Below are 26208 nucleotides of genomic sequence, written 5' to 3'. Positions count from 1 at the left end.
CGCTGCAGTCTACCGTTAGCGTCTCCTTTCAGGCCAGGATAGACGAATGTCACCGAGCAGTGACTAAGTTTGTGGTCAAAGGCTTGCACCCATTTGCCACAGCAGATGCCCCCGATTTTCGGTAAGTGAATGTGTTTAATTGTAGGCAGGGACATTACTGGATATTCTTGTGTAATTGCGACAGAATAATTTATGTTATACTTTGTTATTGCTACAGAAGAATATTTAGTTTACATTTACAATTTTTTTTCCTGGGGACCCTGTGACACCCCATTGAAGAGCCGTAGGCTGTGGATCTCTTAAGATCTCACTGTTGGGTTTGTAAGGCCATGTTACTCCTAAATTTCTATCTTGTTCTAAGCTAATCGACCTTAGTGTTCTCTTTTTTAAAAAATAAGAATCGATAAGAGAATCGATAAAGAATTGAATCGTTAAACAGAATCGAAAATGGAATCGGAATCGTGAAAATCTTATCAATATCCATCCCTACCATTGTGTGAAGAAATGTGCAGTTTTTTTCTCTGCAAATCAAGGCATGAAAATGTTATCATTATCATCTGTGCCGACTGTGTCAACTTGTTTAATATTTCAGAGCCTCCTTTACGTGTAGGCTCTCACTAAAGCACAATGTTGTTTTTTTTGTTTATGATTAAACTACAGCCACATCATAGCCAAGGCAGAATGTCAGAAAAAAAGTGCATAGGCCTTTTCTTAAATGTGGTAATAATAACAATAATGACTTTCACAGAATTTACAAATTGCAGCATTAAAAAAAAATGCCTAAATACATCAAATGAAAGAAGAAATGAATGCAAAACACACATAATTTTTATAAATATCTCTATCTATGTGGCGCCCATCTGAATGTGCCTCACCCTGTCCATAGCACCCGCCTCTGTATGCCCTCCATCACGACATTCGTGAACCTCCTCTGAGATCTTCCCATTTTCCCCCTGCCTGGTAGCTCCATATTCAACATCCTTTGTCAAGTATATCCACTATCCTTCCTCTACTCATGTCCAAACCATCTCAACCTCGTCTCTCTAACGTTGTCTCCAAACTCCTCGATCTGAGGTGTCCCTCTGATGTACTCACTTCTAATCCTGTCATGTTAGTCACTCCCGGTGAAAATCTTAGCATCTTCACCTCTGCCACATCCAGCACTGCCTCCTGTCTTTTTGTCAGCATCACTATCTCCAAACCATATAACTTGCTGTAGTCTCTATTTCAGTATTTTTATGAGTGCCCAGTTAATTAACCTAATCCAAACATTTGATGTACTGCAATATAATCTGTTTACATGGCTGCAAAATGCTGACATTTAAAATATTTGAATTAAAAAAACAAACTTTGTTTTCCTACTGCTTAGACACCAACAGAAAAAAAAAAAGCATTTACAGTTGTGAATTCAACTGTATTTTAGATATTTATTTGGCCTTATAGGCTTTTGTCATTTCTACTTAAAATGTTGCATATACCAAAAAATTAAAAATAAAAATCTTACTAGAGGGTGAAAAAGATGTGATTATTATTTAAACATTAACCAGCACTGTCACCACAAATAAAAAAAAATGGGCACAATCATTTATCCCAGCATAACAACACCTGTAAACACTGCAAAGCACTTGAGATAACTACTTCTTCTAAGAAAGTCTTTTGGCTACCCAGGGCAATTAACATTAATCAAAACGCTATCCCTAGATTTACAGCAGACTGAGCAGGCCTATTAGCTGTTAGCTAACTTGGCCTTACCGACTGAGCAGATAAAGATGCCTGGGCTCGTGATTCACCATATGCCCCCCGTTTCTGATATTTACTATCCCAAAACAAACACAGCAGCCCATGGAGTGTTTTATCTTTACAGCAGCAGAGCAAAACAGTGCCAATTAAATAAGCTTTGGGCAAATATCAAAAGTCCTGTGGGTCAACTTGTGCTCACATCTGCTCACCTGCCTCATGAAGCGCTCCACAGCACCTGTGCACAGATAGCTCAGAAGCTAGCAGCCCCGCGTGCGCAATCAATGAACATCACAGCATCTGTTTTTTTTTCTGAGGTAAGCGTTTAAAATCCACAACAGTGTGCTTAAAAATAACTCACCGGAGTTTTTAACACGTTTCCTGTATCCACAAAGACCCTACTCCCCTCCAAAAATACAGCAAAAACGCTTTTAAGAAAAGTCCAGTACTCACGTTCAAAGATGTCTACCGGAAATGGAATAGTATAGTCTCCTTGTTGTTTGTCAAAATGTTATGTACCTGCAATATAATAATATTGGAATAGATTCAACAAGGTGTTGGAAACGATCCTTTATACATTATCTGTATAATGTATAATAAGAGGTAGTTTTATTGTCACGTACACATATACACAAACACAGGTGGTTTATACTATGCAATAAAGTTCTTATTTCTAATAGAATAAAATTAGTTTTTTAAAATTATATAAAATTCTGTCATTCAACAAGATAAAATTAAATACATAAATAAAATAAGTATCCCAAAAATTGGGGGAGAAAGTATAAAGTAATAAATGTGCAAAAAATGAAAAGAATTAAAGAGACCTGGGGCTTTTATTCAATAGTTAATTTTTTATGTTGTATTTATACTTTTTCATTGTGCAGCTTTATTTTGAACATGTTAAAATAATACAATTTTAAAAAAACACAAACAATCAAGCAAAACGTAAGAAAAACAAAATATTCATAATTAATAACCGTTTTCAAAGCAGAGCTATACAGATGAGAGTGACAGCAGATAATAATAATAATAATAATAATAATAATAATAATAATAATAATAAGGAAGGGAACAGAAAAAGGAAGAAAGGTGATTTAGGTGACTATCAATGTGAAACAATTGTTGGTGCCAGAGGGGTTTTCTAAGTTTTTCAGAAACTGCTGATGTATTGCAGGAATGTCAAACATGAGGCTCAGGGCCCCAGCAAAGACTTTTCAGAAAATGTGAACATTTAGACTTTTAACTGTATTTTAATGTGTTTTTACAGATTTTCCTGCTCCTATGGCCATTCATATTATACCATAATTGAATGTTAGATAAACAATTTAATGACAGAACAGTCCCTGTAACTCCTGTTAGCCTCCAGTTACCTACCAGAACACTGTCTAGTAGAAAGAAGACTTTTACTGGTCTACACCACTTAAGATCAAAGTCTAGGGTTTACTAAGTGCCTGGAAAAAGAGAAAGTATCCAGTGAACAGCTGATGCCAGAGGTCAATTACTGCCTCAACATCTAGATGTTAGTGTAAACAACATGAAAGCATTTGATCCATCCTGTCTATCAACACTTCAGGCTGCTGCCTGTGGTGTAATGGTAAGGAGGATATTTTCCTGGCATACTTTGGGCCCCTTTAAACATGCTTGGTTTAAATGCCACCATCTACTGTCTACACGAGTATTGTTGCTGATCATGTCTATTCCTTTATGACCACAGTCTACACATCTTCTGATGGCTGCTTCCAGCAGGATAACACACCATGTCACAAAAACTGTAGTCAACCAGCCTACACAATCACCAGATCCCATACCCAACAGATCACCTATGGGATGTGGGTGAACAAAAAATTCACATTAGGAATGTGCAGCCAATAAATCTACAGCAACTGTATGATGTTGTCTTGTCAATATTGACCAAAATCTCTCTCCAGAGATTCCAGAGTTTCCAGCACCTTTTCGAATCTGTGCCATGAAAGCAAAAGGGGATCCAACCCTTTACTACTATGGTGTAAAATGGCTGGCTAGTGTATATACCTGTGTGCATGTGAAAGACACTGAGTGTGCTGTCCTATTATTCATTATTATTATTATTGTTATTCCCGTTAACCACTGTCACTTTTAATTCTCAACAAATATTAGTCCAACTACACCTGATTTGTGTTTAAACCTAATGCAGGTCAGAGTCTTTTTCAAGTTCTGCAACCTCTGTGATCTGGCTGCTTCAAAAAAGCAGGTTATCATGGCAACGCAGATAAACTGTACACCATATACGGGAGAGGTCAAAAAAAGGAAAGGTCAAATCAGATAAAAAAAATGTCAGTGTTCACGTATCTCAAGTATTGCCAAAACTAAGGAGCCAAGCCAACATAAAAATAAAGAACTGCCAATATGAAATGCAATAGATTTTATCTTGGCTGAATGGTAATCATTGAGACTCTCTGTGAGTGCTGTAGTGTTTTACTGAGCCAGTTTTAACAGATGGGGAAATGAAGAGCTGCACACTTGATTGTGCATGTAACACCAAGCACTCAGTGCATCTCAAACCTCTTTTTGATCCATCTTTTGAGGAAATACTTATTTTCTAGACATCTGGGGGAAAAATTTTTCTCCATTGTAGCTATGCACAGAAGTATTGATGCAGGACTGATGGATTTGCTATTCTTCCAAGGTAATTTCACTGATTAGTTCACCTCTCCAGGTGAAGCCATGTTAATCAGTGAAATCACCTGGAGTGAGCCCCAAAGGTCCAAAGTCATGCCTATTTTGTATGTGACATGAAAACCAATGCTGGTAATAAAAGAAAAAATGCTGGGTAGGAGCTTCTCCTGAAGAGTCTTTCAGATGAGGCACAGGTGTTTCCTAGTTCGGAAGCTTCTCCAGCTTCGAATTGTAAAGCCACAATGGGACAGTACACAACATACCACAGCCCTCACAAACATAATTAAAGAAACGCCAGCTGAATGGATGCATCAGAGCATAATAAATCACAATATGTGGGATGACTTTCCTTTTTTTCCTCCTTAAAGTTTGTTGTTTGGTTCCTTTTTTAAGCAGCCTTAATTAATTTTATGTTCTCTTGAGGGCAGCAGAATAACATATGGCACGCTGTTATCTTCTGTTATCTATGTAGTTAGGTGAAATGTAAGTTTATTCATCTAACAGATGCACAGCAACATTAGCATTTATTTGGAGCCGTCTTCTCTTGTTGTTTGATGAATAAAGCTCAATACTCACTCATCATTGTACTTTTTCATTCTGTTTATTAGCGCAGTGCAAGCTGTGTAAAACAGATCCAGAGCTTTGTTTAAACCACCTGCTCACTGCTACTAGAAACAAAGTTGGTGTAAAGAGACAAGAAAAACAAAACTCTGAGCTAAAAAAGGGGAAAAGCTCCAAGGACAGGAGGTACAATGCAGTGTTGGTTTGTAAATCTCCCTTAGATTTGTCACTACAGCTGAGACCTTTCACATTAAAGAGGCTTTTGACCCATTATTATATATGCTAAACTGCCACTTTATTAGGCATACTTTGTGAGCAGCAGGTCGTCGCCATTTTTGACTTTACAACTGCTTTAAGTCTTCATAGCACAGATTCCCAGAGAAGCATTTCTTGTTTTTGATCAACAACTGTAAACAACTGTGAAGTGATTCACATCAGTTTTACATTACATTTACTGAGCCCTTATGCTTTGTGGAACGGGGCATTTGTCTTCCTGGAAGCAAAGACAGATCAGGACAGAAATGTTTGATCATGGGATAAAGACGATCACTCAGAACAACTCTGTATTGATTTCTAGTCACCCTTCTCTTGAAAAACACCAGTAGACCCAAACTGCCTCCGGATCCCCTCTTTGGATTAGTCAGAAATGTATGGTTTTGTTGTGACTCTCCTTTCTTACCTGTGTATACAGTACAGGTGAGGTTAATGTAGGTCAGGAAAATTGGTTTAACAAAAATGTTTAAGCATAGATAATTTGCTAAATATTCTACAGTATCATCAAATAAATAAATTAAGGCCAACATTTATTCATTTTATTTTGCATCGATCCATTTTTTCCCCCATTTATCCATTTCAGGGTTGCAGGGGACTGGAGCCAATCACAGCTGTGACAGGATAAAAGGTTATTTTGTTTTATTTCCTCCTCTTCTTTTTTTCAATGCTCCATCAAGCATCGTCACAGTGCATCATCTGCTTCTGTCTCACTCCATCACCAGGACCCTAACCCTCTGCATGTCCTCCTTCACTACATCTATGAGTTTTCTCTGAGGTCTTCCACTTTTCCTCCTTTCTGGCAGCTTTCTCCAATCCTTTCTCGCTTTTCCTCCATGTCCAAACCATCTCAACTATCTCCAAATTCCTTGACCCGAGCTATCCCTCTGATATACTCATTTATAATCCATTCTCGTCACTGCCAATGAAAGTCTTAACATCTTTAGCTCTGCCACCTGCCTTTTAGTCAGCGCCACCCTCTCCAAACCACACATCGTCTCACTGCCATCTTGTAAATGTCCCCTTTCACTCTTGCTGCTATTCTTCTGTGATAAATCACTCCTGAAACTTGTCTCCACCCACTCCACCCTGCCTGTACTCTCTTCTTCACCTCTCTTGTCTTCACTGCCCATTGCTTTGGATGATATGATACATATTTATACTCATCTACCTTCACTACCTCTGCTCCCCGAGGCTTTACTGTTACACCTGTCTCCCTCTCATTCACACACATGTATTCTGTCTTGCTTCTACTGACTTTCATCCCTCTTCTCTCCAGTGGACACCTCCACGTCTCTAGACTCTCTTCCACCTGCTCCCTACTCTCAGTACCTCATCTGTCAGCCTGTCCATCACCACTACAAACAAGAAGGGCCTCAGAGCTGCTCTCTGATGTAATCCCAGCCCCACTTTGAAGTGACTCCTACCGCGCACTTCACCACTATTTTGCTGTCCTCATCGTGTCCTTCACCACCCACATACTGCTCCACTACTGACTTCCTCATCCAGTACCACAGTTCCTCTCTTGGCACTCTATCATATGCTTTCTCTAGATCCACAAACACACAGTGCAACTCCTTCTGACCTTCTCTATGCTTCTCCATAAACACTCTCAAAGCAAACATCACATCTGTAGTGCTCTTTATTGGCATGAAGCCATACTCCTCACTGCTTCAGCAACTCTTTCCCATATAAACCCAATGCATGGTTCATCGGCTTTCTCCCTCAATAGTTACCACAGCTCTGCAAATCACCCTTGTAATTGAAAAATGGTGCAGTACATTTCTTCTCCTTTCCTCAGGCCTCCTCTCACTCTCTGTGTTAAACAATCTGGTCAAAAACTCCACTGCCCCCTCTCCTAGACATCTCCATTACCTCCACATTAGGTCATTGGACCAACTCCCTTTCTTGTATCCATCATTTTCATAGCTGCCCTCACTTCCTTCTTATTAATTGTCTGCACTTGCCGAGTCAATGATTTTCCTCCATCTGACCCCTGTACCTCCTCTCTCATGCTCTCCCTCTCTTTCATTTTCTTCATTCATCAGTTCCTCAAAGTACTCTTTCCTTCTTCTCAGCACACTCACTTCACTCGTTAGTACATTTCCATCTCTGTCCTTAACCACCCCAAACTGCTGCACGTAATATTCAAGCACAGTTTCTCTTAGAAGCCAGTCGAAATAAATATTTTTCTCTCCCTCATTGTCCTGCATCACCTTTTACTTTGCCTTTGTGACCGCTCCCTTATGCCTCTCTCTTATACCTAGTACTCCTTTCTTTATCTACCTGTCTATCCCACTTTTTCTTTGCCAACCTCTTCCTTCATATAATTTCCTGTACTTCATTACACCACCAACTCTTCTTGTCTTCTTTACTCTGTCTAGAGCATACACCAAATACCTTCTTGGCATTTTCCCCTCACCACTTGCGCTGCACTTCTGTTCCCTACCACTCAGAGCTTGTCTCAACTCCTTCCCGAACTATGTGCAACACTCTTCTTTCTTCTTCCTTATTTTATTTTATTTTATTTTATTTTATTTTATTTTATTTTATTTTATTTTATTTTGTTGCTACAATTCAGTATTCAGATCTTGCAGCATTCGGAGTAATACTTTATTTTATGGTGTATTAAACATGTATGCCAATGACCTCCACCTACCTTTCTCTTTTTTCCGCACTATTTCCTTCTTCTTGTCTTTAATTTATGGAAGTAGCAGTGGTGAAAAGTTACCGCTATTATTGAAACTGTCTTTAAGGTACATCTTGTGAAGTCTAACGCCCATAACATCTATACACAGGAGTTAAAAAACAACCATATGTTTTTGGGTGATTATAGTCCCAATAACATATTTATCACAGGTGTATAAATCTCACAAGTTTTTCAAGCCAAGTGTTGTGTCTCTCAACTATCTCCACATTAGAGGCACTTCACCAACTGACTCTGACTCACCATAACTGCTTTGAATATTTTTAATGTATATCTGCCGGGTGTGGGTGTTCATCTGCATCCTAAACATAGTGTCAATGAAGTATTTAGTGTACTTTCTGCCAGGCAGAATATTGAGATGATTAGGCATCCACCCACATATGGATCCTATTCAGAAGGCAGACTTGTACTATAGCCAGACTGGAATGTGAGGGGACGTTCCGAGACATCTCAGGATATAGCACTGTGATAATTACTTCTGCACAATGGTGTCTCCGTAACTCATACAAGACTCACATGTGTGCCCAAATTTACCTTGATGACACATTATACGACTCGGGGTTATCTCTAGCTACGTCAAGAACTCAATTGTGCGCTTTGTATTCACCAAAGCTCAGCTGATTTTGATCACTGCATGCAGCCTAAGGCTCACTGTGAGCTGCTGCTTCTGGAAGAGAAGTTGCACAGTTATTTTAGCCACAAAAGGAAAAAGACTGAACATTTATAATGTGACTGTGATGTGTTTGTGTCCACGTATGACTATAGCAGGCACAAACAGTCGAAGGTAGATCGTGGGTGTAGGAGATGCTCATAGTGACCAGATTTTAATCACCAGTGGATGCCAATTTATGTTAGGTTGGTGTCATGATTCATTATCGTTCATTCCAACACTCACTGGTCACCATCCTTCATAAGCAATTTAGGGAATTTCGCTGCTGTCAATCAATAAAACCAATGCCAATCAAATTACCCTCTTTTCTCCCAGGTCCCCTCCAGTCTCTGATCACACAGTCAATTGCTTTTGTGATTTGGCACACAGTGACATCCACAGGGGGAGATCTGCCTCTAACAATCATTCACTGCAAAATCTCCATCCACCCCTCCCACCCTGGAATAAGAGTGGGAAATGTCTTCAAGGGGATTGTACATAAAAGCATGAGCACACACATGCACACTTTTGAATTTAAGTGCCAAGTTGAGTATTTGGTTTGGGTTTTGAATCTCTAAAACTTTCAGCTATGCAGTCTGGTGTTATTGTCCTCAAATGATAGAGAAGTGTAAATAGGAATGGTTTACTTTTTCATTTTTACTTGGGCCCCTTGCTGAATGTTAAGTTGCTCTTTAAATATATGTCTAAAAGCACGAGTTTAAAAAATATTAGAAATTCTGATTTTTTTAATGTTTATATGAGTATACTTAACTTTTTTTTTTTTTTCACAGACCCAGAAAATCAATTATTCTGTTCCACCACAAGCTGGGTTTCAAGCAATCTCTAATAACACTGTTACTCACTTATGCATTAACTATGAAAAGGCATGTGGTGTTGCTGGCTTGGTCCAGCCCCCCAAAAGAAAGTTACTGTAAAGACCATCTGGTGGTTAAAAAATGTCATTCAGGCCCTGAAGAGGATGAATTAGTCACTGAATATCAGTAATTGTTCCTTTTATAAGATCATGCCAAGTGGTACCAGCTCTGCCTTTGCAGTGCTTAAACTTTAGGGCTTTTCACAGAGCATAAAGATGTGCCTCTTGGATGAATAATGTGTGTCTGACAGAAATTTTCCATAAAACATTGGAATGCTTGGTTGCATTAGCTCTAAAAATGACACGACGGCTCCCTGGGCTGATTGAGAAATTCAAAATCTCTGTAAATAGAAAGATTTTTCATCTTGAAATGTTACCATACCTCTCTTTACCCTCAGGTACAATGCAGACTTCAAGTTTCTCGATTAGGTTGCTTTGGGGATCAGGACTGAACTCCAGACTAATCCCAAACTAGCTTTTCCCACTTTCATGAGGTGAATTTGAAAACCAGGCTTCTAACGGCAAACTGAACATATTTCATTTTATATTGTGGAAATCAAACATCTAAGAGAAGTGACAATATCCAAAACAATTTGCACTTAACACATGCATAAGGACGATACAAATATACAGTAATGCTAAATCTATTAAAGTAGACATTTTTAGCTACAGGAAAAATCACCTCAGTGCTTTGCAGATTGGCTTTTTTGTTTATTTGACATTCAGCATTATCAAATGACTGGCATGGGAACATTGCATGTGTATTTTAACATCCAGCGTGTTATCTTCTTGGAACAGTGACGCTTACAGGAAATATTTATCTTAAACATCTCAAATGACTTGTCTCAAGACCATCTGCCGACGATAGAAGGCAAACATTTGCTTTCTCTCTCTTCCTCTCTTTACCTAAATATTGTCGACTAACAGATATCAGGAACATATATATATTTATATACATATGCCATAAAATGCTGCTACTGATGCCTAAACAGTGCAGCTACTTTACCGCCTCTACATGCCCTAACCTTTTATGTATAGTAATTAGGAAGTCTGACAACATAATATTCAGTGCTGTGAGCATGAAACTACCCACACAAAAATAGGTGATGTATGCACAGTTTGAGAGCTTAATGAGTAATGGGACCTCTGAATATCATCAAAAAAGCAGCAAAGCAAAGAAGTATGCTGTATTAACAGACCACAGAGTTCTTACTGTCTTTGTCTGCTGGCCTCATTCTTGGTTTTCAGAAGTGGACTAAAACATATCGCTAAAAAAACGCATACAAAACCTCTGAAACCAAAAGAGAGTATTGATACAAAGACCTAAACAAGGACTGAATGTTGAGTTTGTGATAAGAAATAAATGCCTCTTTCTCTTTGCTATGCTGGATACTCTCCTCCTGTTAGTCACATGGAGCTCTTAAACCACACTAATGATGAAAGGCCAACCACTGAAATCAGTCTCCGTATTGGGCTTCAAAGCAGAGGGAAGAAACTGTGGGATGAAGCCAGGAACCTAAGGTCAGCAGCCTCATTTAAAAAAATGGTGTTATGGATAAATTTCTCTTTTCTGTGTAATTATGTGCAACACAATTGCACCCCCCAACCCCCCGACGAATTCATGAATTTATTTCGTAGTAGGGCAAATAATTAATTAAAGACAAGCAGAATTAATGATATAACCCAGTTACTTTGTCTTCAAATTAATGATTTGACACTCTGAGAAACATGCTTATTTTCTTTTGTGCAGAGTTAGAAAAAAAGCTCAGTTTCATTCTCATAACTATGCAAAAATATCAAAGTACTAGCTATTAGCTGACCTGATGATTGATATAAATTGTAGGGTTGGGGGTGTGAAGGTTTTTTTTGGCTTTTGAAGAGGGCATAGTATCGCTTTCATGCTCTCCCTTTGTTCACCTGCATCGTGCAATGGCTCCTTAGACCCATGGGTTAAAATAGGATTGAGCAGGTGGGGGAACACTAAGATCAGGGGCAGCGGTGCAGGGTAGGGAAAAGAATCACTTACAAATAACTCATATGATGATTTGTTTTGTGAGCTCAGTAGATTTTTCTCTGTGTACAGACTGTGATCAGCTGACTTCTCCGATATTCACTGCTCTTTGTGGATTTAGCCAACTGGATTCAACAAGATATAGGACTCATTTCCAACCCCTACCGCTATAAAGCTAGTATAAAAGGTAGAATTCAGTGAGTGACTCTAATCAGCATAATCACCTCTAATATAAATTGTTGTTTGCTACCCTTAACCTATAACCAAGTAGTCAGTTGGAGTCCAACATCATGCCTAACTGTAAACTTTATCAAAATACTAAACTGTCTGTTGTTGTTTTTTCAGGCAATATTTGAATAACACAAAATTAATACATTTCAATTTATTTTGCAAGATGTTTCACAAAAATATAATTCAGCAAAAACATCATTTATGGATTCAATATCTCATTTAACAACTCTGAATTAAATAAGGACATTACTCCACTTTAACCCCTGCTTGGCGTGGCCTCTTGGCTTCAGCTGCCATAATTTTCGTGCATCATCTCATTACTGATATATATTTAAGGATCAGAGGTCCTCTCTCCTAGCCTCTCTCCAGTGTGTGGTGATCCTTAAAATCTTACCAAGGACAGGTATCGGTAAGATCTCCATGTCTTCTAGTTCCGAAATATAACCAACATCTGGAAATTCTTCAGACTGATTCCCTGAAAACATTCCCTAAATGCTTGAAGACACATTCCCTGTTTGAGTATTCCTCTCAATGGCTCCTCTGTCTGTAAAAACAAGATAAAACATTTTAATTAGTGCTCGCAGAATCATTCTTTGAAGTTCTTTCTTTTCCACAAAGCTGCTAAAATCTGTGGCTGTTTCTTTGTACATATGTACCAGGATGTATATAAAAGTATGACTGTATACAAAAGATGGAGAAAGCAACATAACGTCACCAGTTGGTTTGTGATGTGAGTTCTGAGCGTTGCCATCTGGATATGAGCGAGGGTTGAATGTTGCTGGGAAACTAAAAGACATTGCAATTGGTAGTGACATGTCAGTCACAAGCAGACACACATGGTCTACTCGAACCTCCATTTTTACTCTTCTGGGAACAATAATTTACAAAATAAACACCATGCTGTATGCAGTAAGACTCGAAACTTGTGATCGAGAGGATGAATTCATCAGGAAAGTGTTTAATGAGGTCACAGATTAAGAGTGCTTAAGGGTCATTTTCCCATGGCCTTCAACATACTGCAGCTCTGTTTGTAACCTCAGGAGTTACTCCCTGGTCTCTGGAAAGAATGCAAGACTAAAAACACAGCTAGCCTGGCTCAGTCCAGTGGTGACAAAATATGTCTGCTGATACCTCTAACTTCACACTTTTGCTTGTGTGCAACAATTAGGGACTTTATCTGGGCTTGATGGGCAGTCACTGATTGAGGAAGTAACCAAACCTTGGTGAAAGAGACCAGTTATTAACAATCATTAAAAACAAAACAAAACAAAACAAAAAAAACAAGATGTAAAATTTTAATTAGTGAGCACTGGAGTTGAGCCTGAGCTAGAACCATTTTAGTTGTTTCTCTGTTCCGGGTCCCATCCCTAATGACGAACTAAGCCTCATCTGAGGGCTGCAATCATCTCACTGAATGACAAAGTGGCGACTTTAAGCAAGAAAGTGAAGGATATGTTGAACTTTTTCTTTAAGAAAGAATAAATTGCACCATAAAACATAGAAAGTTATGTTGAAATAATAAAGATTTGTTTACTACACCTCATAAAGCATTCTTATGAAGTGAGCCAGAGTGCTAAATTGTACTTGAACACTGAGTCCCAGACTACAGGCATCAGCAAAAGATGATGCAACATGATGCTAAGCTATGTAGAAGCCGTAAACAACTCAGCTCCACCAAGCTGTCCTAATTATTGCCATAGGTTTTTAATGGAAGTATAACATACACTCCTCAGGCTACTGTACTACTGTATATAGATTAGAAAGGACATGACACTTTCACATCCAAACAGAACATCCTGTCCTCCTTCCTGTGCCAAAACTGACACACACAGACACACATGTGGATCCATGCTGTGTCAACAAACATCCTGCCTGTTAAATTCTAAACTTTCTTTCTCTTCTGTTGTTCTTTTAATCAACCGCAAACTCAGAAAGCGCACGGCCAGGCCATTCTGAAAATACCTAAGTGGAAAGTTCAAGGCAAGATTGATATTCCACTGATTACTGTGGATCAATAATGAATGAATGAATTATACAGCAGAGCACAGCTAAAAATGACAGGCCGTCCAAGAAAATTGATCAGTTTGAATATATCTGGAAACTTGTGTTTTTACTGTGTGTGTGTGTGTGTGTGCGTCCAGTATCTGTGCGTACAGTTAAGTGTTAGTCATCTGTTTCTCTATTTTAGGCTTGCCTTTGTTTCTACTTTGGTATGATGTGTGTGCGCGGGTTTGTGGTTGCTGAAACGTGTGTGTGCATGTGTACGGGTATGTATCTGTGTTTCAAAATGAACTTTGTGACCTTTCCACAATGGCCCGGCTAAATAAAGATACAGCCTTCTTTCTCCACTCTGCATATCTGGCAACCTTGTGTGGAAGTCTCACAAAACCTGCACAAGTCATCTCTTTTATGGAGGTGTGGACTTTAAGATCATTTCATGAGTTTGTTCTTGTATGTTTCAATTAAATGATTCAGTTCTGTTTCAGATTCTCATTAGAGTTTTGTCAAGGCTTCAAATTTCTTTCAAAGAAACAGTCGGGATAGAATTATTACAGCGGAGTCTGATGCTGCACATAGTAATAATGTGAAGCCTTTGCCTTGCAACTCTTTTTTTCCCCTCTTTACCAACACCAGAAGGCACAAATAATATGTCAGGGACTGCAACCATGAAAAACATGAAAAAACTGTGTTTACAGAAAAAGTCTTTCTTCTTCTTCTTCTTCTTCTTCTTTTTTTTTTTTTTTTGCAATTCGATACATCTGGACACTGCACTGCACTTTTTGTTGTTTTATTTTCACATGCTTTTGAATATCTATAAGGAAACACCATAGGGGAAATTTGAATTATTCAAACTTGCACAGATGTTTGTTCACAGCATACATCATCTAATATCTAAACATCAAACTAGCTCAACCAAAGACCACTGAATTAAAGATAGTGTTTATTTTTTGCTACCAAAATCTGCCAAGCTTTATCTGCAGAAGCAATATATGTTTGTGATATGTTTCAATATGTTGAGTTATTAGATTTAATGCTTTGTCTTTCATATGAAGGTATTTATTCAGATATTGAAACTCTGAAGGACTGCAGTATACTGTACTACTGTATGTATACTAAAAAATCTGTAGAGGCATATATCATATTATTATCCTAGATACATTATAAATAAATGATATATTATACACGTACTAATTATACTAATTAACTAATTATACTAATTAACTAATTATAATACAATGACAACAACAACAATACTACTACTGCTACTAATAAATAAATCTGTAATTTCTTGATTTGGGGGTGTTATTCAGTCTGTTGGTCTGTGCATTAATGGAAGTATCTTCAGTAATACAGAAACAGCAAAACAGAATAGAATTTAATCAAATTAGCTTTAACCTTATTCACACTTTGTTAGGTTCCAGTACAGGTTTGATTCTGTTTCAGATGAGTCCATGCTTTTTGATTCCTTTGGCTCGCCTTGAACTCTGCTTTGGTATTAAGGGCAAAGCTATTCACCGCCTCAGTTCTTATCTCAAGGATAAGACTTTCTGTGTGTCTGTTTTTCTCATCCCCTGCCCCTGTTTTTTGATCCTTCAGAGTTATCTGGTTCCACTTGGTAATATTAGTAGGAGATATAACACCTTCCATTTCTACGCTGATGATTTACAGCTATATCTTTTACTAAAATCTCAGGATTCCCTCCAGCTTCTGCTGTAATGTCTTAAAAATACTAAAGGTCAGATGACTAATAACTTCCTCAAGTCAAACAGTGGCAAAATAATTTCTTTGGTCATCTTTGATTCTTCCAAATCTCAGTTACGGTCCTGGCAGGGTATTCCTTTCCCCTTTTTTTCTTTCTGTATCTCTCCTTCTCGAGCCCTTTCTCTTTGCACCACAGGTGGAGGTGCTGGGCTGGCTCTACCTTGCCAGCCTGCCTCTGGGTAAAATCTTCTTGCTCCAGCTTTTCTTTTCACACCTGTTCCATTTTTGTAATCAAGCTCCTGTTTTTTAATGGCTAGATGGTGCAACTGTTCTCCGCTAAATTGTCCTTGTCATTATGGTGGCAATCAGGCCACCCTTGCTACCTGCTAGTTTTTGCCTTTTGTGATTTAACCGTGTATCCATCTCCATCCTAGTTCTCTGCTTGGAGCCCAACCACAAAATGCTTCAGTCTGTTTCTCCTATTTCCAGTCAAGAAAAGTGCTTACCTGTTCTCCATGAACAGGAAATCCCACCTGCCAGCTGAGTACCTTCTTGTAGACTGTTCCGGAAACAAACGAGTGAGCCAGTGGAACCACATGTTGCATGCTGCATTCTCCATCAGCAATATTCTGTCAAACTCACCACGGCAATTGCTAACATCCTGTCTTTTCTCTGGCAGTGTTTTCAGTCGCTGGCCTGTGAAATATCCAGCCTCTTCCACCACTCACCAGTCGGTTACAAAGGCCAGGATACAAGTCTCTCAATAAACCTTCCAAAACTCCTGACTGTTGTTTGAGTCTGCTCTTTGAGTCCACATTGAGCTAAAACATGAGCATCTCACCCTGTCTTTAAAATCTCATCCAAAAGGCCTGGGTGTTATTTTTGGCTTGAAGCTTTGATTTGATTTCTTGTCAAAAAATAGCTACAAGCGCGATCTGGAAAGAGTCCATGGCTTTATTACTTCACGTATGTGTTACTGCAGGTTCGTCTATTTTGGTCTCTCCATGTCTCTCACCTAAGATTCTCATCAAGTTACTGAAGCTAACTATTAACCATAAGTTTTGAAAATTTTGGTCACTTTTTCAACAAGAGTAAAGAGTGTTGTTTCCATCCAATTATATATTGGTTAAAAGCAGATCCAGTTTGAATCATGTGCTTACTTTAACTTCAGCCATGATGCAGCCGTTCTCACTGTTAGTTTTTTGTACTGTTAAGACTTCTTTGCTTTAGTAGTTAAATAAGAACAAAAAATGAAAACAGTGGTGTAGCTCTAACTCACGCCACTTTGTGTGTTAAAACAAAGAATGACAAACTGGCTTGTTTTTGCATCGACCACCAAAGAAAAAAAACAAACTGTTAAGCTGTTACCATAACTGCTCAGGCTTATGGTTAAGTTTACTATTTGGATTGCTTTCTTTGAGTTCAGTGCAGCAGCAACATGTCGATTATCAGTTAGTTGGTTTCGTTTTTTTCTTCTCGTGATGAAAACTGTTGATGCCAAGTTCACGGGTAACAATCTAAATGTGACGAATCATGTGGTCTCTGATTAGTTCCTTCTTGTTTTATCTTGAGTTCTTGGTTTCCTCTGGCTCTGTGTCACTTTCTTTTTTTGTTAGTTAAACAGTCAAACCGTTACACGTCTTGTCATATGCAGCTCCTGTGCAGCACTTCCCATTAACCAGACTGTATTTTTTAATCAAAATTTCTATTTTCTGTTTCAACAATATTTCATTAGTTTTTCTTCAGCCTTCCCCTCTCTTGCACACTCTCATGCATTGCTTGATTTTTCATATTAGGACCTAATTTTTTTTGCCGTGTTAACTGCCTACTAGGGTACGTCCACTTTGTGCTTTGAATTTCCATCCAAACGCACAACACATCAAAACAAGGCTGGAAATGCCTGTTCTACATCCCGGCTCTTTGCTTTAACAAAATCTTTGTAAAACGAAATGTTATGAGATGCGTAAGGGCGCACACTCACACACTCACACACTCACACATACCCCCATCAAGTAGCACTCTGTTAAACAGTCACAGACTCCTTGAGCGATTTTAATCATAATTGCCCATGCCCCCTAAAAGTGACATTTTTTATCACAGCCTTCACCGAGCGAGAGGTGCATTTTAATATCTCCACCTTCGATGGGTAGAGAGCTTGCCTCTGTTCTGTCTCTCATTTTTCATTCTGCCTCTTGGGTGTTTTCAACAGCCAAATTACAGGGGGAAGAAATTTATCTGGCATTATATCGCGGATGAGATTGGAAAAGGAAAATGCTCGGCGCTAGAACGCCCTCTAAACACATACATATTCATACAGAGCAATACTAAATCCATCATAAATCTCTAAATGAAACTTGATGTGCATCTGTGTTTCAGTATGCGTCCGAGTGTGTCCTTGCATGTCTCAGCTTCGCTTGTTTAGGAGTTTGTCCACTGTCTTTTGAGAGTAAGAAGCTAATGTGTTGAGTGTCGTGGTAGTTGGACTCTTTCCATTTTTGCCCTGGAGAGTCCACCGCCCCAATCAGGCCTGCTTTATATTCTAGCTGAGGCCAGAGAATAAGGGGCTTAGGGACACTGTGTTTGTGTGAATATACAACATTGTAAACATACAGCTCACTGCTCCCATTGCTTGGCTATGATAAGTTATCTGTTCACACACAGCGCTGAATATGGAAATGAAACAGTGTGGAGGAAAAGATGGGCATCATTTTGGTCTTCTTTGAGTGTGTGTGTGTGTGTGTGTGTGTGTGTGTGTGTGTGTGTGTGTGTGTGTGTGTGTGTGTGTGTGTGTGAAGGTAAAGCAGGACAGAGAGGCTCGATTCAGTGCAGAGAAATGGCCAAACAGCACATCAGCATAAATCAATTACAATTCACCATAGGCCTGATGACCTCAAATATAACAAGCTGTCACAACAAGTGTGTGTGTGTCTGAATCTGAGTGTGGACTGAACATGATTTTCATGACTTGAATAGAATATGAGACAGTCAGTGCGGGAAGTGTGTGTATGTGTGTGTGTATGTGATATTTGGAAACATGCTCTAATTCCTTACAGACTTCCTCTGTGTTCGCTGGCAGTAGGTGACATTATGCTGTTTCTGCTACGGCCTACTTCTCATGTCCCACTGTGATAGGAGATTTTGCAGTGACATCTTGAACAGCCATCAAGCCACAGTGTTATGGACTATTTCCCCAAGTTGTGTTGCCATTTAAGGCTATTTCATAATGGCTGCAAATTGCTTTGCATTGCGCTTTGGTTTGACATGTATGCCAGGAAAACATCACAGATTTGTGGAACAACTTACTGCTAATTCTCTGTCTGGAAATGATTTTTATTATCATTATTATTATTATTATTATTGTATCATGTGAAGATGTATAAAACAAACGAACCGGGGAATGACTTGTGCTTTTTCAAGCAGCTTTATTTCCAAACTGGAAGGAGATGATGACAGATGGGAGATAGAAGATTGCAAAGCTCAGACCAGGCAGTCTGGTCCAAACACAGTTGGGGAAAAGACAATTCAGGCGGTTTCCGGGAAAAGGATGGTGATCAACAGGCAGAATACTGCATCTGTCACCTTTAAGCTATAATTCTTACTTTTTAAAAAACAAACAAACAAAGCAGCAGTCTCACCACATAAAGCCATGGATGGTAAGTTTGAGCAGCATTGCAACTCATATTTATTGGAAGCAGCCATGAATCCATGACCTCTGTGGCTATTTTTGTCATAATTGAGTTGCTATAGCTGTTTGTATTACTGGAGAGAAAATAATCATTTTAAATGAGGACAGGGAACAGTTGTATAAGTGCACAGAGCTCTTGCTTGCAACCATTTGGTTTCATCAGTTATTTAAATCTCCCAGCAGCTCTGCGTGATATGGATTGGAGCCTTAATGCACTGCAAATCATCCAAATGAAACTGGCTATGGTTGCTATTGACATTTTCATGTTTCATTACTTTTTCAGGAGACATCTGACAGCAGTAGCACTGGTGAGGAGACATTTTTCTGTTGCGATATAGATTGTACATCAATGCGTGTGCTTGTATCTCTGATTGAACATTTCACTGTACTATAACTAGATGAAACAATGATGAATAAATGTTGCATTGTATGCACATAACTCAAAGTTCATGTTCCTTCAGTTCAACACAAATGCGCCCCCCACCCCAACCCGAGCTTAAATATAGCTCAGTCTCACAAAGCAAGAGCTTGACGGCAGAAGTCAATGTTGCTCTTGTTCAAGATATCAAAACTCTGTACAGTCTTTTCAGTCTCTGATCGCTTCCAATTCGATTGATTTTTCAGAATAAAAGCACAGTAACTGAACAATAAATAGGTAACAGAAAACACAAACTGGTTTGAAATAAATAATACAGTGTTTTCAATCTTTGCCTCCCGTCACATACACCAAATATAAACTGATATTTCATTACAGAAACACAGGGCCAGATTTCACTGAGTCAGGCTGGTGTCCTGTGAGGCTCTTTGGTCCCTTGAGGGTGATCTTTAAAAAGCCATGTACTCGATGTCACAGAAAATACACTCACTTTTAGATCATTAAGACTGTCCCAGTGTAGCGACATACTACCGATCTTTCCTCCAAATTCATCATAAACATTACAGACAACCACGTGATGCAGGAAATCTGTCAGTACAGTAGATCTGTAGTACATAGCAGCCAGAGGAGGCACTGACACTTTTTAAGGAAAAACAAAAGAGTCAACACGCATGCACGCTCGCACACTCGCCCACATACATGCACACGTTCACACAAGTCAGCAGAATTAGACAGTTACTAAATTGATGTGTTGCTGCTGACAGCCCTTGTCCCATTGAGTCAATAAACATGTGCTGTTCACAGTTACAGACACATTTTCTTTTCTTTTTTTTCCTTCTTTTTTTTCTTGTCCAGGAAACTCACAAAGCTTTAGTGTCTTGGTGAGAAAAATAAAAGTACCATTCATCCTCTTGCCTCTCAGCAACGAGTCGAATGTGCCATGTAGAGGTCCACTGCAGAAGATGATGTGCCAGAGGCATCGGTAAGGAGTGACTCAGACAAACAGTTCTCAGTATAACCCCTGTAGGCGTAATTAGGGGGAACATCACACGTCCATAATTGCATTGTTCATCTCGGTGTTATAGTCAATGTGAAATGTTTACCTGGTAAATAATGTTGCACAAAGTAGGATTTGTTTTGTGAACGTTAATGCTTGCCAGTAGAATGATAAGAATCTGGTGGTTTTTATTTTTAGGAGATGCACCTCCCATCTGATACTGTGAAAAACCACTGAAAGGGTTTGAAGATGCTCTAAGCAGCTTTGAATGTTGCTCGAATGTCCAAATACTGAGGCAGTTCATTGGAAAAGAAGCTCAGGCAAGTCGATTAGGGTGATTCTACAGGTTAAGCTAAAAGAAAGAAAACTGTAAACTAAGAGTATGAGATGCAGTCTCATCACCTTGCATCTACTTCTTAGCATAATACATGGGATTTCATTTCAGGTCCAAAGTTAATTTTTATTGAGTATTTCATGAAAGGTGAAAGCCAAGAGTGTCATTATAAACAACCTGAGTGTCCATTATGACCAGTGAAGCCAAAAGCAAGGTGGCAGGGCTTCACATGAAGGCTTTCTGCACAAAAATCTACGAGTTAAGTCTGAAAGGGTGCCCTTGTTTGTGCTATCACATTTGAGATCGTCAGCAACCTTCTCTTGTTGTTGCATTTTTAGATAAAAATCAAGGAACACATGTTTGCCCTGCAGCTTTGCAATTGAGACTACAGACGCAGTTGAGACTGCAGACGTAGGAAATCATCACTAATCTTGTGTGCTCCTTGTGTTGTCTATTGATAAGTAAAGGGCCTTAGGCTCACAGGAATCTAAGGCCACTTGTCCTTACTTTTACCTGTCTTCTTTAGTCCCAAAGTTTTTCATAACTACAAAACATGTATAAAAAATATGCTGTATTAATTCACAGAGTTAATTCCCACTTGTTTTCTGTTTTCTTAGAGGCCTTCTATACGTTTTATAGAATGTATTTACATTTCTTCTATCATGCTGCGCCCCTCTGTCTCCCAGCATTATCTATTATTCCTTGTCATCTGAAGATAAAACTTTGGATTCAAAATCTTATCAGAAATACTAAAGTACTAAGCAGTTTAATAGTGTCTCGCTCAGTTGCTTTTTCATTTTCTGTTTCTTCGTTCCACTCTGTAAAAATCTGTCAACCAGCTGCAAGCTGAGATTTCACAGTCCGGGTTTTGTGTTTACACGCTGTGGCTGTAAAAGTGGCTCTCAGTTTTTACATTTGATGTATTTTTTTAAACAGCCCTTTAAGTGTTCTGGAACATGATTGTTTTTTTTTTTTGTTTTTTTTTGTTTTTTTTTTTGCCTCGGAAATGTCAATTTTCTATACAGCAATTGTATGTGCTAAAAGAAAGTACCCTTGGTGCTTCTGCACAGTATCTTTTTGAAGGCCTTTCTAAAGTCTTTGTTAAAGATGGTGTATATGACTGGGTTGAGTGAGGAGTTGCAGTAACCAATCCAGAAGAAAAATGTAAAGAGTGGACCTGGGATGGTGCAAGTCTCTGGGCACACTGCCTGGAGAGAGTAGGAGAAGAAGAAGGGGAACCAGCACACCATAAAGACACCAATGACCACTGCCAGGACAAAGGTGAAACGTTTCTCTCTGTTGACCATGGCTTTACGCCTCGCTGCTCCAGGGTTGTTATCTGTTTTTGACTTTCTCCCTGGCACCAGACGAGCCCCCTTTGAAGTGGCAATCATGTCGCGGTAGCGCTTGACTGAGGCTGGGGAGTGGATCCCCCCTCCAGCAGGAGACCCTGGCATGCTGGTGCTGCCACGTCCCCCTCCATGGCTGTGCTCCATATCGCTCTCTGTGCTTGAGCTGTCAGCATTGTTATTGTCAGCCTTTTTCTTTTCCAGACGCTTGCCCTTCTTCCCCTCCGCTTTAGTCTTGGTGGCAGACGCAGGCACAGAGGAGGGGGTTGAGGGGACTTGTGAAGAGGTATCAACCTCTGTGGCCGTGGGCACGGCTGGAGAAGGCGATGGAGGCTGCAGGAGATTATTGGGTGTGGGATTTGGGGAGGTTTGAGACTCCGCTGGGGCTGGAGAAGGTGTGATAGCGAGGGTGGGGGGTCTGGCATTTGAGGTTTTGTTGGATGAAGGAGGTGTGCTTTCTTCTTCATCCTTCCCATTAGCTTGCACATGCCGAGGAGGCTGACTTGGTGTTGCACAGCCAACCCCATCCTTCCTGGGCTCTCCTGGCGGGCAGCGTGTTCTCTGCTTGGCTATTTGGTAAATTCTTATGTAGACCAGGATCATGATGAGACATGGAGCGAAGAAGGAGCCAATGGTGGAGTAAAGGATGTACCAGCGCTCATCATTCAGCTGGCACTGAGGTCCTCTCTCAGTCCCCCGGTCGCCTCCCTCACTCTTGTTCAAAGAGAGCAGGGGAGGGAAGGAGATAATGGCAGAGATGAGCCACACCACCACAATTGCGGCTTTGATGCGCTTGGGTGTCCGCTGACGTCCGTAAGTGACCCTGGAGATTGACAGGTAGCGATCCAATGAGATGGCGCACAGGTGCACGATGGAGGAGGTGCAGAACAGCACGTCCAGCGCCAGGTAGATCTCACACCACAGAGACTTGAAGTACCAGTAGCCAAGCAGTTCGTTGGCTAAAGAAAAGGGGATGATGAGTGTAGCCACTAAAATGTCCGCAGCAGCTAATGACACCAAGAACAGATTCTGCGGACCTCGGAGTGATCGGCTGGTCAGGACAGCGATGATGACCATGATGTTCCCGACGATAGTGAAGATGACCATTAAGGTTATGGCGGTGGCAAAGGCCGCCGTTGCTTCCGGGGAGTAGGGGGCAGGCTTTAGGACACTCTGGTTGCATGGCACGGATGATCCGGAGCCGCTCACGCTGCTGTTCCAGCCACTCAGCTCCATGGAGCAGCCGCTGTCCTGAACCGAGGCCATGCTGGGATTATTTTTCCAGGAGGCTTTAAATTTAAAACAAGCAAAGAAAAACACAAACAAACAAATAAACATGCAAAATCTTTTAAAAATGTATAAAGTGTTAAACAATTGTAGATTATCATTTTTTGTCCTTAATAAAACAGTATATTTACATTAAAATACATTTTGTAATAAATTGATAATTATTTGGCATATTTACCTCAGCCGTTCTAGTTTTGTCACTGTGTTGTTCGCAAACGATCACTCCCTTGCACCCTCCACGGCAGGTCTTCCAAATCCATTTTATGCGCAACAGACAGTCCTGGGGAACGCGTCAAGACGCAGATCTTTTCAAGCAAAACGCATTGCCACTTTTCAAAACCGTTTCTTCTCCACAAAAAAGGAAACAGCAAAAGAAAAAAAAATCACTGCTGGGCGTTCGCCCTCGCAGAGTTACAACGCACAGAACTAAAACTTGATTTTTTTTACACAGACTGATCCTTTTTCAGTTAATGTCATGAAAATGGAAAGATTTAATTTGAAACAATCTAATTTGGGGTCATTTACGGCGAGGCGTTTTTGGATATCAGAGATCAGATTAGAGTAAATTGGTCTGATTTCCGTGCGTCCTCGTTTGGAGACGCGCGTATACCTGACAATCTCATCCGAATAGCGAAAAGTAAAACAGTGATTTTAGATTACGCGAAATAAAACCAATGCGGTGGGATATTTACACTGATTGTCTGTTGAAAGATTATGATGTTTCACGGGAATGCCAGCCTTTCCAATCAAGAAAGAACACAAAGAACAACCTCAAGCTCTCCAGCTCTCCTGCGCACGATGCCAGCTCTGCTTATAAAAAGCGTTGTTGTTTCAGTAGTAAAAAGATCCTCGCGGAGAAGATCAAGTCTGTGCGTCTCAGGAGTTGTTTTCTGGTCCCTGGCGCTTCAGAAGTTTACCGGGATGCCATGATTCAGCCGCTCCGCTGATGCACCTCGCAGATTTCCTCGCAGAGGGGCAGCAGCATCTTCACTTGTGAACAGGACCTTACGACGAAACCTAATAAGTGGGGTGCCTCCCATCTCCCTCTTCTTTTAGACCCGGTGATGTCACTGTGAAGCCAAGCGTCATGGGATGTTTGCTTCCTCCATCCTTGTACAGCCCCTCACCTCCCAAATTATATCTATACCCAAGCGTCTCAGCCAACGCAGTTATATTAGAAATGGCTTGTTGGGTGGCACTGCTCCGGTCAATTAACTCCACAGGACGCTGTGATGTCCAGCTGGGAGTGCAGAGACGATGCCATCTGCTTTACTGAAAACATTTGTTTCATTCCAGGGACTCCAGAGTAAACAGCACAGTCATCATTACCATCATCATTTTTCCTCAAGATGTGGCAACTTCACATTTATGCTTTTCAAGCAAAAAGCCTGTGTGACCTTATATCATTCTTTGGTTTTTAAACGATTTTTTCACTTAGTCCTCAATAACTCCTTCAGTGCTGGAGGTCCATATAAAGGCGCAGTGTAATACTAAAGGGAAATGCCATCCACGTTTTAGCTGCCCAGTCTGGTTAAAAGCTTTTTCTCAGATTTTTAATGAGATTAGGTAAGGTAAGCACAGTGCCTAAGATTGTACAAGCTGAAAAACACCTCAGTGTTTGAGGCAGGGTTTATGTGCACAGTTCAATGTGTATTGTGAGCGTCCAAATCGATACAGATTGCCAGCTCATAATCACAAAGGCAGGCTCAATTTTACGTGCGAGAAAGTAGTCACACCTTTATAATGCAGTAAAACCACAAATGTCCAAGAATTCTAATAAAACAAATCCTTCATTTTGAAAGATGAACCCCTTCGGAGATTTAAATTATTGATGCATTAGGCACTGAGTCGTCCACCCTCTGGATTGAGGATCTAAAGCAATAAATCATACATTTTATGTAGTTACAGATTTTGCATATAAAATCCAGTCCATGGGTAATGACAACCATCAATTAAATGGTGCAGTAAAAGTGAATTATGTCCTTATGAAATCTGAAATCTCCTCATGCTCATCTACCTCTCCACTCCCTGGATAAACGCACCGTGTTACCTTCCACCTCTGCTCACTGTGTGAGGCGCAGGGCGAGGGAATAAGGCACTCATTGTAATGTTCTGTGCTCATGCATTTACATCATCACTTGACTTCTATTTGAATCCCTCTGCAGTTATGCATCATGCAACACTTCCTATCCCTAGAAGAAGAGATATCTATCATCCCTCTGATTTGTTGCCTACCTGAGATCAAGGGCCTGAACGTTCAATTATCCATTGAAGCCTACGTCATACTGGCTGTTTAACTTGGCCATAAAACAAACAGCAGCAGAGTTTATCCTGTGCTGTTTGAAAGTAGGTAGGTGGCCTCTGTGTAATAAACGCACACAAACAAACAACACACACATTTACTGGTCATACACACACGATCTTATGAATGGTGTGTGGGTAGAGGTTCTGTTTGTTTGTTTTTGTTGTGCGTCCCCCACACATTGCTGTTCTAATGAGGAAGAAGCCCAGCTAGCCACCCATGGAATTACAATTGGGTGGCCTGCTCTCTGATTCTGTGACCAGAAGCAGCAGTCAATAATGGTTGTACATTTTTCGCTCCACGCTACAGAATCTAAATATAAAGGGAGAGAGAATAAAGCTTTTAGCAGGAGAGTGCACTCCAATCAAGTGTCTCTGTTTCCGTGGGTGAACCATGCTTTGTAACACGCTGAAAATGCATTCTGGGGGTGAGGGGTATGTCAGTGATGCCGAGGTTATAGAGAGTGAGCAGCACATAGTGT

The 26208-nt window shown here is 40.0% G+C and overlaps 2 protein-coding genes and 1 long non-coding RNA gene across 14 annotated transcripts in view; 1 reads left to right on the top strand and 2 right to left on the bottom strand.

Moving 5' to 3' along the window:
* The window catches only part of gpat2 (glycerol-3-phosphate acyltransferase 2, mitochondrial), a 183377-nt gene extending 181166 nt beyond the window's left edge, over window positions 1-2211 (bottom strand). For 6 of the 11 annotated variants that reach the window (XM_013274873.3, XM_005473483.4, XM_005473480.4 and 3 more), the window contains exon 1: window positions 2099-2206. The gene's annotated coding sequence lies outside the window, so the exon portion shown is untranslated. Of the gene's footprint in view, window positions 1-1949; window positions 2073-2098 lie in introns of those variants that run through there. The other 5 variants (XM_013274874.3, XM_025911964.1, XM_025911963.1 and 2 more) reach the window with 4 other exon arrangements.
* LOC109204563 (uncharacterized) lies at window positions 1992-16232 on the top strand. Of its 2 annotated transcripts, XR_002064057.2 has the most exons (4): window positions 1992-2054; window positions 5810-5854; window positions 15832-15975; window positions 16077-16232. It is a non-coding gene; the product is annotated as an uncharacterized LOC109204563 (long non-coding RNA). The 2 variants fall into 2 exon arrangements; XR_003222367.1 differs by lacking the exons at window positions 1992-2054; window positions 5810-5854 and adding an exon at window positions 10891-10974.
* A 2570-nt stretch (window positions 16233-18802) lies between these two features.
* On the bottom strand, window positions 18803-24583 carry adra2b (adrenoceptor alpha 2B). The gene is made up of 2 exons (XM_005473479.4): window positions 23604-24583; window positions 18803-23427 (listed from the first exon to the last, which is right to left on the bottom strand). The coding sequence occupies exon 2, from the start codon at window positions 23402-23404 to the stop codon at window positions 21827-21829; it is 1578 nt and encodes a 525-aa protein (XP_005473536.1). The 5' UTR covers window positions 23405-23427; window positions 23604-24583; the 3' UTR covers window positions 18803-21826.
* Between the last annotated feature and the right edge of the window lie 1625 nt (window positions 24584-26208).

This window comes from Oreochromis niloticus, linkage group LG12, assembly GCF_001858045.2.
Source record: "Oreochromis niloticus isolate F11D_XX linkage group LG12, O_niloticus_UMD_NMBU, whole genome shotgun sequence".
In the NCBI taxonomy this organism is placed as follows: domain Eukaryota; kingdom Metazoa; phylum Chordata; class Actinopteri; order Cichliformes; family Cichlidae; genus Oreochromis; species Oreochromis niloticus.
This window is presented reverse-complemented; position numbering and strand designations above follow the sequence as displayed.

What these genes read in the sequence shown, in the direction of transcription:
- adra2b (XM_005473479.4), bottom strand. Translation starts at nt 23,404, where the DNA reads ATGGCCTCGGTTCAGGACAGCGGCTGCTCCATGGAGCTGAGTGGCTGG.